Below are 17,515 nucleotides of genomic sequence, written 5' to 3'. Positions count from 1 at the left end.
GAGGTATTGCATATCTTTCTTAAGGATAGAGATTTGTTTGACAAAGGAGATCTTCCTAAGGGGGAGAGCTTATTATACTTGACATTTTTTGACACTCTTTTCCATTGATGTCAAAGGGGTAGAAATTCATGTAAAAAACATTTTATCAGTTTAGGTATGTGTATGGGAAGCAAAAAGGCTATATCTGTTGAGGATATTCAGAAAGCAGGAGAGATGATACTTTTGGGTTTAAGGTTTTTCCACATATGTTTTCATCGATGCCAAAAGGGGAGATTGTTGAAAGTAGAAGAGATTGTTGGCACTTGGAGAGATTGTTCAGGTAGCAGACATGCTGTATTGATGACAGGTTTTTTCACTGATGTCGAAATATGATCTGAGGTTGCAGACAAACTCAGACTTTGTATGTCACAGGTTATTGATCAGTACAGTACAGACACTTGAATTCTTACAAATGTTTGTTGAAAGTTGAAAGTTTGTTTGCACAAGTACATGGTAATCAAATTGAGTTGCTTGATAGATACTTTCCAATTTCATTGACAACATTTAAACCACACCTTTCCCTTCAGTATTTTCATTGACTGCAAGTCAGATTTCACCCTTGGTTTGGGAATTTGTTCCAAGGGAGGTTCGATTTCCAAACTTTTTTGGGATTATTTTCCAAGAGAGGTTGGTTTTGCGACCTCTCTTAGGAATTTTCATTAAGATCGACTTCCAAAATTCACTAAGTGTTGGTAAACAAGCAGATTTTCACCTTGCTTTCACTCGTTTGGAATTCGCATAATACTGATTAAAAATTTTGGTACTTGCTTGAATAAATGCATGGCATCAGGTTGAAAAGATGACTTGGAAATTTCATTGACAGCACCCAGATTTTACCTCTCCCTTAAGGAATTTAATCCCTGTGCATATCAGATTGTCTCCACATGTTTGAGATTTGTCCTAAAGAAGGTCAGATACTTGACCTGCCTTAAAAAAATTGTCCCAAGGGAGGTCGGAATTTCAACCTTCCTTTGGAATTTACATGAAGGCCATCTCATAAATTTGCTAAATGTTTACAATTTACCATGCAAAGTTCAGATTTTTTCACCTTGTTTTGGATTTGAACTTCAAGTCCAGATTGGATTTCTTATGTTTTCAAGGATTACATCCAAGATTCATATCAGAAGTTTGATGGTTATTGGGAATTTCATTTGAACCAAATCAGACTTTCACTGTGTTAAGAAATCCTTCCCATAGGCAGGTCAGAAATAAGACCAAGTCTGAGGATTGAACCCAATATGCTTGGTCGGAAATGAGGCATTTGATGAGATTTTGGAAACTTGTTCAGATTCAATCCTAAGCTAGGGGGAAATCAGCAACGTGTTAGGACAATTTCACTAAGCACATCAGAGATCTGATTCATGTTTGGACAAATGCAATTCCCATGGTCGGATATTAGACATCTCCTAGGACAAATAATTGGAAAATCTCACATGCCTCAGAATTCTTCCTCGAAACAGAACAAAAATAAGGCAAGTGTAAGGATTTTTGGTTTGCCACACCCGGAATTCTTTTCTCCCTTAAGAATTTTCATTTGGAATCTTGAGTTTCATTACACATTTTACCTGAGTTTCAAACCACACCAACACTTGATGCTTCAAAATTGTTAACAAACTAAGGCAAAACTAAACAAACAACCAAGCAAAAAATTGGGGGTCCCCATTTGCAATGGAACATGTGTGTTTTCAACACAATGAAATGCTCTCTCAAATAATCTTAGAAAATGCACTAGAAGCCAAAATTCGCCTCAGAAAGTGTCATAATGTAAAAACCCCTAGCCGGTTATCGTTCAACAATTAAGCCTTAACACATCAATTTCCTTAACTAATCAGAAGTTTGACATTTTATCAAACAGTTGGCAAGCAAATTTTATCACAATTGAAAATACTGCAATTTACAAATAATAATACTGAATTTTGACTGAATAGACAATATCGAATCTCTTTCCTTTTTTTAAAACAATTGCCACTCATATGCTAAGTTCTGATATATGAACCAACTTGCAATTTATTGCTGCAACAGAACTAATTTTTAGATTAAGAGGAACCTGGAAAGGTGTACAATTCTGTGAGCATCGCGATGCTATAAGCTGCCCAACAGTATCTCCACGCCTTAAATGCACTTCAGGCCCGACTGGAAATCAGAATTGGCATTAAACCGCACTACTCCAGGCTGATAATGTTATACAGGATCAAATCTTCAAACACCCAGCCTAGCAGATGAAGCGTGGGCACTATCTCACGAGCTGGAAATAAACATTTGCAGGACTTGCTATATGTATCTGACTCTACAGTTGTAATCGCAGCCACTATAATGTGAAATGCTGCCTAGAATTTGCAGACACAAATCCCCTAAATATGTGCCCAGATATTTGCAGGCCCAATGGACATTAGTGCAGGTCTGAAATATATAATTGCAGACCCAGATATCAACTCACAGCCCTCAGAGATGAACCACAGGGCTCATAAACCAGTTCGCAGCCACCAAGAAAGACTCACAGAGCCCAAATAATATCAAATGCTACCACAGGGAGCTAGACGGCAGCCACAAATATGCATAGTAATCTTCCAAATGAAATTGCAAGTAGGAATGATCAGACCCAGTCACAATTCCCATTAGCCATGCAATGAAGTAACTGATCAATCTCCAATTCGCTTCTTAATTACAGTCGCTGCAGCCAAGAGACTACAACCCCAATTGATTTCTTCCAGCTATGGGAAGATAAATAATTCTCAAAAACTAATTCACAATACCTCAGCTGTGAATTAAAAACCACTTTGCAGCATCAAAACTCTTATACCTCAGCAAGGGCGTCAATACTCAGAACTTCGGAAAAGCCACAAAGACAACAAAGGCTAATATATTTTCAAGCATGCTTTTCTTAATGAAATGAGCTCATATTAATAATGCCTTTGTTGACAAAAGTTTCCAAAAGAACTCAACTTCTAAAATTGTGAAAGTTTCCGAAAAGAACTCAACTATTGAAACTTTCCAACTTAACTCTTTTGGCAACATTCCAATGATAACTCAACCTTCAACTTAAGTGAAATTATAAAGTTAAATTATAACTTTATAAATAGTCATTTAATTATTTAATCATAATTTGGCCACTTAAAATATATTAACTCCCAATATACTCATCATTTAAATATGTCGTCTAAAATAGGAGCCATACCTATTATTTCTCCATGTGACCAAATGCACTTTCCAAAAATAGAAAGGGTCCATTTCGATCAACACCAACTTACCACAAATAGTAAGTACACAAAACGAAGCCGAAACGAAGTCCAATCTGAGCTAAACGAAGACCAACTTGCAGCTTACTGAAATGTGGAGAAGACAAGACCCTCCCAAGCCAAGCCATTGCCATAGAAGACCCTCTATCCAGAATAATTAGCCTACGAAGATCACAATAACAGGCTAATCCCTGAGACTCTGATGCCGACAAAATTGGGGACATTACACATAAGAGTGTCCTCAAGACCAACTAAGTGCACTGCCAACAAAAAATATCCCCTTAAAAAAGGTTGGAGCTCACCAAGAAAGTCAACGATAACTACAAAATGTTGGAGTGACTGAAAATGGGGACATTACATGAGACCAAGATCATGAAAGTTTATTATAATCCTACCGAAATTTCCTAAAAAATATTTATTGGACACATTTCCTACTCCAAAGAATCACCAAGAATCTTTGAAACCCTTTGATTACGATTTAGATTAATATCTATACCATGATTGAGATATCTATTATTAGGGAGACTATTAAAGTGATTTGGCAAGGATATGGGCCCTGGGGATCGAGATGTATATAAATCAAAGCCTTTTGTAAGATGACATATTTTTTGTAACTCATCCAAGCTTTGTACCAAGACTATAATGTATGGGATGGAAACCAAAACAAGATTTTTAGTTAGATGTGGGTGTGGCAATGCTCTAAGTTGATAGGGTAGAAATAATACGAGGATATGAAAATGTAACAAAAAATTATATACACAAATAACTCGTGAAAATAGGTAAGTATTTTAATTATCCTAATGTATATAGAGGAGGGTATCAAAAACATAATCTAAGGCATGGAAACAAAATCAAAGATGTTTATAAAAGCCTGTGCTATGTCACTGGTTTATGAAGTGAATCCCCTGGGCTCCAGTGCATTACCTTTTGTAATTGAGTGCAGTAATAGACTGCATACCGAAAATAGGTGCTGATTGACTAAAGAATCACTTGGACTTGGGAATTTAGTTAGATTTATTGGCTTACTGACGCTTCCTATTTATGATTTCAATTGTATTCATATTCCAAATAAGATCTTTTAAGTTTTAACTATGTTGGCCATATATCTGCATATTTAGAACTTAGAATAATCCAAAAACATATCCTTTGAGTAACAATAGTGAAATCAAATAGAAAAGATATTAATATTGAACTTTATAATTATCCACAAGGGATATTTCCTTATACCACAAGAGAATTGAAAAAGAGATGATTGATTATGAAAATGTCAGAAGTGTTACTGCCTCCAAAAAACTGTAGTTGATTTTCCAACATTTATTTTCCTCAATAAAATACATATAAAAAAACTTGCCAGGGAATTTTATTCTAATTTTGGTAAAAGGTGGTAGTCTGGCTATACTTTATTTATACTACAAAGAGTGGAAAATACAGTGTTACCAGTCCAGATATTACAAAAGTGAAGCTTGCAGCATGAGGAGGATCGTCAAAAGACTTTTAAAGGGAGATAAAGCTTTACATCCATGACAAAGCATCTAAACTTAGGAAACAGAGAGAGACATCCTCAGGGAAATACTTAAGCCTAATGGAATTTTAAAATCAACATAAAAAAAAAATTGCATGAATCCAATTCAACGCACCTGGTAACCATGAGATAAATGACCACCATGTGGAAGATCAAGTGCCATGATCCTATCATGCGGCTTCAATAAAGCAGTATAAACATGGAAATTTGCAGGAGAGCCTGATAATGGCTGCACATTAACTGCAATATAAGATTAAGAGAAGTTTAGAACGATTTTTACATGCAGTATCAACAAGAAACGGTCATCTGCTTTGACAATAAAACAAACTAACATCATTCAATATAAAATGTGAACTGAATTTCTATGATCACCCCCACAAAAGTGATGATTCTATGGAAATAAGTTAGAAATATTCAACTTTGTTCAAATGAACTCCAAGAAGACAAAAATTCTTTTACATGTGTCACCCCATGTTATCCCTTTTGAAACTTTTGACAGTGAACAGTAGTGACTTCCAACCTTCTAGTTATCAGAGATTGCACTTCAAACTAGAATACCACTGTTGGCGAGTAATTATAAATCCTTTCCAATAAGACATTTTTACTTCTAGTTGTAATGATCTCATCAATAATATTTCAATTTGAAAATACAAATCAACAAGACATAGACCTCAAAAAATAATGCTCAACCAAAAGTGTAACCATGTGCTGCATAAAATCTGGTGGCTTATAGCTGTTCACTTGCAGAATATGGTTTACTTGCAAAGAACTACATCTAATTTCAAAAATAAACCTAAAAAGATGAGCTGAAATTAATCCCCAGAATTGGAGAGATGTGTGTCACTATTCCCATATTCAAACGCAAGCAGTGCAGAAGAGTAAAGGTGGAGTGTTCTGGTTTTAACTTACATAATCTGAATAGAAAATAGTCTTTTCTAATTGTTTCATCATGGTATTGCAATTATGAACTCGTTTGGAGAATTTACAGCTGATGAGCTGTTTGTCTAAAATTGCTTCCAGCTATAAAAAGGTTCTGCTTAGGAAGTTTTTAATTTCATGGTTGGAAACAAGTCTTAGCATGTATTTACTGGACAAAGTAGAAAACAGAAAAGCATCACAAACCTCCCCACTTTAGTGGATCCAGACGAAATGCTTCCAAGGCTCTTTTCTGACACAAAGACTCTGCCATATCAATAAACCTGATTTTCTTGCACAGTAGTTTAAGAATTAGCATTCACTGAAAATACTCAAAGCTCTGAAGCAATTATGACAGGGAGAATGGAATAACAAAGCATATTAGAAAAGTAAATGTTTTGAAAAAAGCTACATATACAGGACAGATAATACAGATGAACAAAAGGAATTTTACAATATCTTAGATTTTTCTGCTTCCACACAAGATAAGATGAAAGAAAATGAAGATCATCAGAAATATATTTGTGGCCCTACTCATTTCCACCATAGTATCTTGCACCAGGATAACCTTCACTGTATTTATTGGTCATGACTGACCCTACAGCTTGCATAACTGACAATGATGTAAAATTCTCTGATGGAATAAGTTCAAGTCCCTGTAATAAAAGAAAACCATGTTAAAATGCTTCCAAAAAAAATCTCAGGAAAGTAGGTGCTTTGTGCTTTGTGTCCTAGTAGATATAATAAAGCATGTATACTGTCACCAAAAGCAATCCTGCATACGTCAAAAAATGTCCTAGCACCTTCAATTACACAATGAAATAGAAAATTCTGATACACAACTGATACTTTCCTAAAGTAATGCCAGCTTCTGTCTGCCTAAATAAACTATGATTGAAGTCCAAAAAAACAAAGTTGGAGCAGCCTAAGACTCTTAAATGTTTCTATGATGCCCAAACACAAAATATATAGCAGCATTACAACTTCCATTCAACGCAACCACCAAAATACAGATTTATCTAGAAGCATATGTGTTCGTGCAACTGAAATGGCAATCTACAAGGATATATACTTAGAGTTTCAAGTTTTTACATAAGCACATAAAATCCCTAGTTTAGTTGAAATTTGTATAGTCGGTATACAATGTCTATTATTATGTTTCTTCAATATTGGTTATCCGACTATGTCTTAATTGTGTGTCAGCTTTGAGTAGTTGTAAGTGTTACCTGATTGATGATTGTGCTCATCTTGGCAACTATCTTTCAAATAGATTGTATATCATCATAGCAAGCTATACAATCTAGTCAGGTCAACTCTAATCCCTGGCCGATCATCTAGAGTCTTCATCTGTAATAATTTGATGTGCAAATAAAGATCTAGTGTACTCCTATATCTGGTATATAATGCCATCTCTATTATTAATTCATGTGTTTATTTTAACAGATAGAATAGTAAAACAATTGTGCCGTTGCCTTAAAAGAAATCTGGTCAAATTTGAGTTATTCATGCCCTTAGATACCAACATAGGTGAGATGAGGATGGTCCACCATGAGAGTGGTCAACCTCTAGAATCATCCGGCAAAGGGAAAAAAGGAGAAGATTATGAGAAAGACTTGAAAAAATTACAATCGTAAAATTCTTAATTCAAATTCCTTTCCAAGAACATAGTTGAGTTCAAAAACCTTGGAAGCCAAAGTCATGTTCCTTCATAGGATTTTACTAGAGTAGCCTTTGTAGCATTGAAAGATTGTTAGCCAGAGGAGAATTTTTTTTTAACCAATGTTATATAGTAGAAAATTTGAAGGCAAAACAAATGCATGGAAGGTTGAAACCAAGGAAGAGTTGAGGATTCCTATATGGCTGAGAGTGTAAGAGAAATATCAAAACGTCCAAACCAAAACTCCCTAGCCATACGATTGCATACGCTTGGTTTGCATTAGAAAAAAGTCATGGAAATTCCTAGTGGTGAAAGGATAAAGTTTCCCAAGATTATAGGCAATGTATTAGAGAACTATATTAGGCATTGTAAGACTTACGAGACAACCTAGACAAAACAATAGGTAAAGATGATAAAGTGATTTGGCTAAGATCTAATTTAGCCACCCTGTGCGCTGTTGCAATTGACTGACATATTGAGCTCGACCAAGCCTTCATAATTACATGGGAGAGATCAAAGAAGGCCTCCAAAGAAGAGCTCAGATTGCTTTGTGAGGATAATGAAATACTAGTAAAAATTTACAATATAAAATAAAGTAAGCACGGAAATGTACAAGCTTTTAATCAGACTCAAAGAGCTTCAATTGAAACCAAAAACAAAACTAGCTGACAGTTCGCAAAAGCTGTCATTCATTAGAGGTCTACTTATGTCAAAAAAAGATGAAAGTTATAACACCCTTTTCCTATTCTAAAGTTTACAATCAAGGGAGGGACATAGAAAGTGAAGATAAAATATCTTTACGCACTGAAAGGAAGACATAGGAAGTTGGAAGTTTAGATGATAACAGTGGCAATGAATTGGGATATTCAAGAACTCCAAAACGAAATGCTCCAAATGAAGAAAGAATTAAAATTAAAGAAAAAACCAATAGAGAAATTATATGAATTATGGTGTACTGAGTGCAATATTGAGGGACACACAAAACGTAATTGTCTTAGCAAGATGTATTGTGAGATTCACCAAGTTATGGGTCATCAATGGAGGAGTTTTCATATCATTTGAAGACTAGGATTATATAGGTACTCTTCATACAAGGAGGGCAATCTACTCCATTAAAGCCACATAATGCATCTCCAAGTGGTAATCAAAAGCAATAAGCATAATTAAATACAATATAGCCTCAAAGGATGTCATATCATTCATTGTGAACAATGTGGAGGATGGGGACATTTTGTGAGAGTGCCAAAACAAGTAGGACAAAGTTCAAATATAGTACAAATGATGTGGACCTAGGGACAATCAAGACACTAGATGTCCAAAGCAAAAGGGTAGCATCAGCCTAATTGATAATTATTATAAAAATGAAGTACTATCCATTACTTGTGCCCAGGCAAAGAAGACTATGCACTCAAACCCACATACAAGAAAAGAAAGGCTTCATAAAGCAGGGGCTAAAGTGGAGAATGCTATGGATAACAAGCAAGACTGCTCAAATGTGAATGCAAGTATGGTAACAGATCAATTACAATCCAAGAACTATATTACAAGTACTTCAAACTTTGAAGTAGTGGATTTATCAGTATGTAATATGTATTACGGGAGAATGAGATGGTGCACGTTCTAACTCAATTGGAATCTGTTAAAAATGAAAATCTAAATATGGAACCTCCACTATCAAGTGACCAAGTGATTGATCCAATGTTATAACAATCAAAATGACAAAAAAATAGCAAAGGTCAATTTGGAGATCCTTGCATGGAATCTCGCCAATACAATTACTAATGGTGAGCTTAGCATGAACATACTCCTAAAAGACACTTGGAGAAGTCTTGGCAAGCCAACCATTTGGTCCCTAACTTTTCAACTGGTAGGTACAAATTAACAAGGTATTAAGGTGCTTGGATTTTTGATGAGATAAAAGATAATTACTAGAACCCCTTCATTTTTCCAAAACTTTGCGCTTGTTTCATTGAGGAAAAAATGTGTATGATGCATAGTTGCTTTGAGTTAGCTAGTAACATCCAAATCCAATCACAAATGAAAAAGGATTGCAATCTCCGTTGAAAATATTTGATCAATTTGAAATCCAAGCATTTAGTGAGGAAGCAATATCATTAGATTCATCTAATTTGGACTTGAAAGAAGAATGGACAAAGCATGATATGGGTCTTATAGAGTTGAATAGTAAAGGAATTCTAGACTTACAATCATGCTTTGAAGATGAAATTTCTCTTTGTGGCCTATTTCACTAGAAAATGGAAGACTATGGGGCATTTGCCTTGACATGTTGTTTCATCAAAGTGAAGAACAATTAACAAAAAAATGATTTTACAAAGTTGGACAATTTATGTGTATGTGACGTAGCCTACAACTTGCAAAAGATGACATCAACAACAAAGGTATACAACCAGCGTCTCTTCTCACCATACAAATAGCTTTTCCTCTCATTGTACAATGGCATAATGTTTATGAGGTACAATATTGTATAGTCAATAGTATTCAACAATGTGGCCATCCTTTTCCATGTGGTATGGTTGCATTAGTAGGCTATCATTCTCCATCATACGACGCCCTCCTTGTTTCATTCCACATTGGATGTTGTTTTTTCTTATACAATGCCATCCTCTCCTCAGCATATGGCACTATTAAAGACATTGTACAACTTGGTCACTTTGTTAGGAAACTACAGTCATTCATCACATGGCACTTGCACATGGAATGGCAGTATTCACAAGTGATCAATCATACCATACAACATCTTGAGGAGTGTTAGAATGGGGTTGTCGTTGCACCAAAAGACCGATCTATCAATGCCCAATACAACCACTCAACTTATAGTACACAAGAGGTGGTTAAGCCCTTGTCACGATTCCTGAGGGGAGCACTAAACATTTTGCCAACAATCTCCCCCTCAGCGTTACCCAAGGGTTTGAGAATTTGAACCTGTGACCAAGCTCTAATACCACTTGTTAGAGTGGGGTTGTCATTGCACCGAAAGATCGATCTATCAATGCCCGATACAACCACTCAACTTATAGTACACAGGAGGGGATTAAGCCCTTGTCACAAATCCCGAGGGGAGTGCTGAACATTTTGCCAACTGGGGAGAGCATATGACAAGAAATTCAATTCCTAATTCACATCATATGTTATCTAAACACTCCAAAATCTCTATTTTTGGCTTTTCAATACTACTTTTGGTCTCTTAAAAAATCATGAAAAGGATGTGCACCTTGAAGATCTATGTGCTTTTGACGGTCTTAGTTGGGCTTGGTGACAATTCCCCCACCTTGTATTGTGGCATGGACTATGTCCAAGGTATTGTTCTGGGCCCTTTTGCAAGGAGGGTTGCCCCTTGATCCAGCTAGGGGTGTTGCCTCTCGACCCCATTGGAAGCATTGCCCTCAGACCCCCTTACACTCATTTGATTTGCCAAGTACAATCCAAGTCCATATTTGCGAAATAGACTTCCAATTTTGTTATAGCTCCTTGTTTAAAATATCATCATTAGTTTGGAAAGTCTTCAGTAGTGTTACTTGATATTTAAGTCTCCTCAGAAAAAAATTCATTTGGTGGGATGATGTAGTCAACATACAATGTCTATTATTATGTTTCGATAATATTGGCTATCCAACTATGTATTAATTGTTTGTCCGCTTTGAGTAGTAATAAGCATCAGTTGGTTGACATTTATGTGCTAAGTTCTTGGCAACCATTGGGTCTTTTAAATAGATTGTGTATCATTAAGGAAATAAGTATGACTAAGTTGAATCAATTCTAATCCCTGGGTGACCATCTCTAGACTGATTTTTGTAAAAAAATCATGTGCCAAAAGAGATATACTTTACTCATTTATCTGGTATGCATTGTCATCTCTATTTAATCCATGTAGTTATTTTATTAGATAGAAAAGAAAAACAACTTGAAAACAATTTATTTGAAATTTGAAGTAGTTTCCTTGCCTCCTAGATGACATATAGATTGCACTATCCACCAAATTTGCAGACATCAATAATTTCATTCATGGATAGAAATAGCTGTGAGCTGCATTATCACTAACATAACAGTACACTCCATTTTTACGAAGAAACCTGATTGAAATGTGGATGGGACAAAACTATAACATCCATTTAGCTCAAACAGCACAATAGAGATACATCTACAAGCATGTACATTCATGCAACTAATCTCATATTCTAGAAAGATACAGTGTTATTAAGTGTTCAACAATGAACTCCAGATATCTCCTGGATAGTTCAACGCTTGAAAGCAATTTGGTGCCTTCACCAACATAATGCCACACCATAAGAGTGTGCTAGCCAACAACTCTATAGAGAATCCCAAGCGTGCATAGAAGTGGCTGTGCCTATGTTAACAGAAAGTTTGAAACATAATAGATCCTTCCATTCATGGATTGAAACGTGGACAGAATGAAAACAGCATCCATACCAGATGATGTATCATCTTGAGTCTGTATTACAAGCCAACATAAGTCATAATCCTAGTTTAAATTACTATTTTCCATTTGAATAATGTATTTCCATTACATTAAATCTGTACTTATTTGTATATTACCTTATTAGTTAGTATTAGATAAAACCATATGTCAGATGCCTTAAATTGCATTTCTTTGTATAACGTGGAAAGATTGTATAAATTTGTTACTGTGATTGTGTTGGAAATTCCAAATACATATTTCTCACATTAACAGCTGAAAATGAAAATGTGACTATTCCATTTTAAGTTCTTTGCTTTCAAAGCTGCACAGATGTAGTTGTTTTCCAACACAATTATCAAAAGAACAGAACAATAATGCAAAGAAACGTGAAAGCACGGATAAGAATCAAGCTACACCTGGTTTACCAAGGGGGAACACAATGTTGGAAACTGTAGCATGAAAATGGATTTTGCCTCTATTTCTCCATCGAAGTCTGCATATGAGTGATTTAAATTACAAAGATGGCTATCTGTTGGGTAATTTGGACTACTGTAAACTCAATCCAACTCTCCTCAGTGCTCCTATATTCTGTTCTCTCAAAAATAAAAATAAAAAACTTGTTTGGCCTCCCATACTGTTGATATAACTGCTGCAAATTCTCTGGATGCTCAGCATGGGCTTCATTGCATGTTTAAATAAATGCCTGATAATCACGTTGAGTGCTTTGCACCATTGACACAAGATGAAAGATTGGCTGCAACGTCTTTCAGTTGATTTGTCATCTCAGCTGCTTGTTCTAGACACCCGAAGGTCATTAATAAGACGTTTGACAACTTCTGAAGGCATCCAGGTAGAACAAGCTGGTTTTGAACCCCTGGCAGCTACCTACTTCCCCTGCACATTTGATTTTTGGATGAACCCATGTCATTACTGCCTGCCGTATTTGGATGGTTCAGGCTAAGCTGGATCCCTCACTTTTACTGTTCTTTATTGCTGACAAATTCGACAGGAACCAGTCACCTTCAGTATTTCTTCACTCCTCTGAGTCTCCACACCTTTTTGGCAACTATCAAAATTTCAGAAATCCTCAAAGGACTGGTACAAGTGCAGTTGGCTGGTGTGGCAGTTACCTATTCTTGTTCTTTCATGTCTTTGCATGTCCTGGTTTTCTGTGTGTTCGCTACCTGCCTTATAAAGGCTCAGTGTTTGAAGACCTTATTTAGATACATTTGCAATGTTCGTAACTGGGTATCTTCTAGTATCTACAATGGTGCCTTCTGAAATAATTGATCGGACGACTATTCAATTTGACGTGTAAGGTTGACATTGCATAATAATGGATGCACATTGTGATAATCAAATGTGACGGACATTTTTGGTGGTGCATTAATAAATGATGAATCATAATTTATCGTGCCTGCTACAAGCATACCTCCATTCGAAGATAGGGGGATGAGGAGTTCGCTATTAGTTTTTCAGGTCATGTTTTCATATGGGACTTCTGAATCTGCTTCCCATCCAATTGTCAATTCAAATTTGGTTTTTCATTTCCCATCTCTGGAACCATAGCCCGATGCATAATATGTAGAAGATATATTTGAAACTAAACGAGTATCCCGAGGCTATGTGATCTACCAATCTCTAAAATTTAAGAGTCGTCCTTTACAAGCTCAACTAAAGATTATTTGAATTTCAAAAAACTATGTTTATGAATCTATAGAAACCAGGAGAACAAGTATACAAAATCTTAAAGTGGAAAATAGTTGGATGAAATTCACAGACGGAGTAAATTTAATATACTCTATCCATACCAGAAGTATACTGTAACCGAACAACTTCTTCTTGATGACCATTCCCATCATAAGGAGTTATGTAAAGCAGTTATAATTTGCAAATAAAGCTCAAAGAATTTGAAGGAAACCTTCCATTGCCGATTTTTTTCGAGTTCAATTATGTTGGATATGTCAGGATCCACCTCTTCCAATGGTGAATTCAATTGCTTTGGCCACTGCACATAGACAAAACAATACCTTTTCATCAAAATTCCATGGAGTTTCCAAATCCTCTTCGTGGAACATTTGAAATTCAATTACAATGTGAAACATATTGATGCAGAATACTTAGAATCGTTCTAATCAAATTGAAATCAGGATAAACAAAAGGTCAAGCCATTTTTTATAATTAACGATAATTCTATAGACTATGTTCTTCAGTAAAGGATGTATAAATATTCTTAAAACCTAAGGTATTATCTGTTCGGTATAAGTGAATTGTTTTCATTTGGCCGTCTAATTGGAGCTAAAAGTATGAGTAGAGAAATTTTCTTTTAAAATTGTTTATACATTTATCAAATTTTATTTGTGAATAAATATTTGAATATTTTGATTATTTATTCTGAATTCTTAAAAAATTGACAGTAATTGTAATTATATCAGATGTTTGTAAAAAAAAAATTATTGTAAAGGAATATTCTTTATATAAAATTTTACTTTTTATTTTTTTTATTTGAAATACTTAAAAAAATAATTAGTAAAGAAGCATAAAACAGGAAAATATTTATCTTTATATATTTTCTCTTTGTAAAAAAAAAAGATTAAAACTGAAAAATTATATATTTAAGAAAAACATTTTAATAATAAATTTAAATTTATTTTGATTAAGAAAATTTAAGTTGTCATATTTATTTTACAAAAGAAAAAAATTAAAATCTATGGTAAAAAATTCTAAGTTAAATGAAATATTTTTTATTTATTTAAATGTTAAAAATATATTAAAAAGTTATAATTTAATTTCATATTCATGATATCAAGATATATAAAGTTTATATTAGTGATGAGCTTGATTTGCCTTCTGCTCTCTGTGTTTGGTATTTTTATGTATCTGCTATGATATTACTTAAGATGTATTGTATCTGACTAACAAATTTGGGACTTCTGTTAGCTGTGATAGCAGAATTGTATGGTGAACTCAAAGAAATAATCTCTATTCGAGATAGGTAGATGAGTTGATCTGGTAATATACAGAGGCAAGTCCATTAATAATAAATTATCAATTTTCTTAAGGCAATACTTGGGTATCGTATCTAGAAGTAGTTTTGTTAAAACTGTTAGCAATATGGGAAATTCCTATTCCTAATTCATTACGATACCTATATATCAATTCTATATCAATGGTAATCTTATTATGTTTGGAGCTATGTTCCTGAACTCAATTATCCTAGACGTATTCCTTGATAATGGGGTATGTTTTAAGGTGTTATAGAAATGTATTGTAAGGATAAGGAAATAAATTTGATAGCTTCTCCGGGCAGATTGGAATGTTCCAAAGCATCATAGAAGGGCAATTAGGATATCATAACAGAGCAACACGCAGAAGTAGCTACAATTAGAACAAACTTTCAAGTTGATGTTTAATTATGGTATTATTCAATAACTAAAGTTAGTAACTTCTTAACTCTCTCTCTGGTAGGATACAATGTTATTGTAATGCCTTTTGTGGTGTTTATAAGTTGATGGGTTCTAGTTTATAAAATCAAGTTTAGCTTTTTAATTGGTTTCTTCCAATATTATGTCCTATCTAGATAGCCAAAGGATTTGTACTATATTCTTTTAGGATCTTATGTTATCATATGGTTTAACTAACAATACTAACATCTACCTTAAGTTGTGTAACTGAGTAGCAAGATAGTAAGAGGAAAGCATCTTAAACAAAGCAAATAAGAAGAGGCACATATGGAAAGTATTAAAGCTTTGGATAATCCATTCATCTCTGATACAGAACCAGTGAAAGAAGTAGCAGAGTTCACAAATTTAGAAGAGGATTTGTATCCTTCTCCCTGTAATGATCATAAAAGTTTTGTAATTATCAATTGGGTAATGCCCCTTTTATATTTGTAATAAAATAGGACTAAGGTCTCGGGCAAGACTGGAAGTTTTTTTCTCTTTTATATTTACTTTTATTAATTTAATATAATCAAAGGCTTCTGCTATTTACCCATTAAAAAAATTAATTTCATATTTGAATCAATATAAAATTATTTTTCCTCTGAATTAAAAATATTGAAATCGAATATTTTTTTGTCTATAAAATATTTTTTATTTATTTAAATTTTAAAAATATTTAAAAGTAAATTATAAATATTAATTTGAATTTAAATTTGCATACTTAAAATTCTTTCCATTAGTTTAGAAAGAATGAATTCAAATATTATAAAAAGCATACTTAAGCGCCATTTTGTTTTGCTTATCAAATACAAGAATGAGCTCAAATATTAGAGGGAATATTTAGTAAAAGAGCAGGAAAAAAAGTAGTAGATTTATTATTTGAATATTAAAAGTGTTTAATAAAGAAAAAAATATAAATTTGAAAAAATTTGATAAATTGAGAGTGAAACAATGATAGAAAATTTAAGAAATTATGTGAAAAAAGATTTATTTTGTAATCAATTGACATAAGTTTTATCTTATAAATAATTCAATGTAAAATATATAAAATTAACAATAAGAAATGTTTAGACAAAATGTCATGAATAATGTTGAAAGAAACTTTGATTTTAAAATTAGTGATTTCAAAATTAGACTACTTTTACTTGAAATTATTTTTAAAAATAGTAAAATATAAATATTGTATTTGAATGCAATTATATTCTATCAAATTACTTTGATTTACTAAAAATGACAAAAGAAAAAGAAAAGAAAAAGATTAATTATATTGAATTTGACAAATTCAAATGAAGTTGCTTAGACTTTTGAATTAAAATTAACATGAATAAACAAATATATTTCCTAGAAAGAAAAATGTGAAATTTGAATACTATCTTAAAATCTTTTAAATATTTAAACTATTTCTATACCTTAATACAAAGAGAAATTAAAGATAACATTGAAAGAAGATTGTATGAAATATTAATCTAAATTTCAAGAAAAATGTAATTTATGAGATATTGAGAGCTTAGTATGAAAAAAGTATTAGATCCAAATTCTAACTAGTGTTTTCACCATTAAAGAATAACAATTGAATTGTATTTAAGACATAAATTATATGAATAATGTATTACACAATGATCTTTCATGTGTTAAACAATATATTCTCACAATTATAAGATATATAATCATTATCATATCATCATAGCACTATATAAAATTTAATTCAAATAATATTTATATAATTTTCTACACAAATCTTTCTCTTGTGAATAAAATCTACAACAAATCTTTAGGTGAAGATAAAATCGACACATATTATGGGGATTTCATCCTCAATGCACAACCACACATTATCTGAATTATAATGATAGACACCTAACTAAAAGCTTATGATATATGTGAGAGACTTGTGATGTTTAATATCCAGTTAAATATCTCTCTCCAATGGGCCCTTGTGGTGAAGTTGAATAAGTCCACCAGAGATAAGTCTTGTTGAGTGCAAGGTCCTAAGACATGCGAATTTGACAGCGTGTCAATCCTATCCTCTTCAGATCTCTAAATTTCAACATAGAATCATAGTGTTTACTACAAATCTGTCCAAGTTAAGGTGCCTACACCCTATAAGGACTTGAACCAAGACCTTCCCAAATACTATTCTCGGTGCTTAACTGCCCTACCAACAGATTTATCAGTCCTCTCCATATTTAAGATTTACAATTTAGTAATGTGAAGTCGTAAGCCTCAGACAACCAAATCAATTTAAATCAATTATTATGAGCAGTA

General features: G+C 33.5%; 1 protein-coding gene across 1 annotated transcript in view; it reads right to left on the bottom strand.

The window, feature by feature from the left end:
• LOC149527817 (serine hydroxymethyltransferase 1, mitochondrial-like) overlaps nt 1-17,515 on the bottom strand; it is a gene marked incomplete at its 3' end in the record, with an annotated part of 65,049 nt that overhangs the window by 46,830 nt on the left and 704 nt on the right. Inside the window, 4 exon segments of the mRNA XM_089812108.1 lie at nt 4,913-5,037; nt 5,920-5,996; nt 6,247-6,368; nt 13,729-13,815. Coding sequence (XP_089668234.1) covers nt 4,913-5,037; nt 5,920-5,996; nt 6,247-6,368; nt 13,729-13,815 — 411 coding nt within the window.

This window comes from Cupressus sempervirens, unplaced genomic scaffold (genome assembly GCF_028749045.1).
Source record: "Cupressus sempervirens isolate cs-2001-9-10 unplaced genomic scaffold, ASM2874904v1 CseChr00s100013_2_01, whole genome shotgun sequence".
Lineage (NCBI taxonomy): Eukaryota > Viridiplantae > Streptophyta > Pinopsida > Cupressales > Cupressaceae > Cupressus > Cupressus sempervirens.
This window is presented reverse-complemented; position numbering and strand designations above follow the sequence as displayed.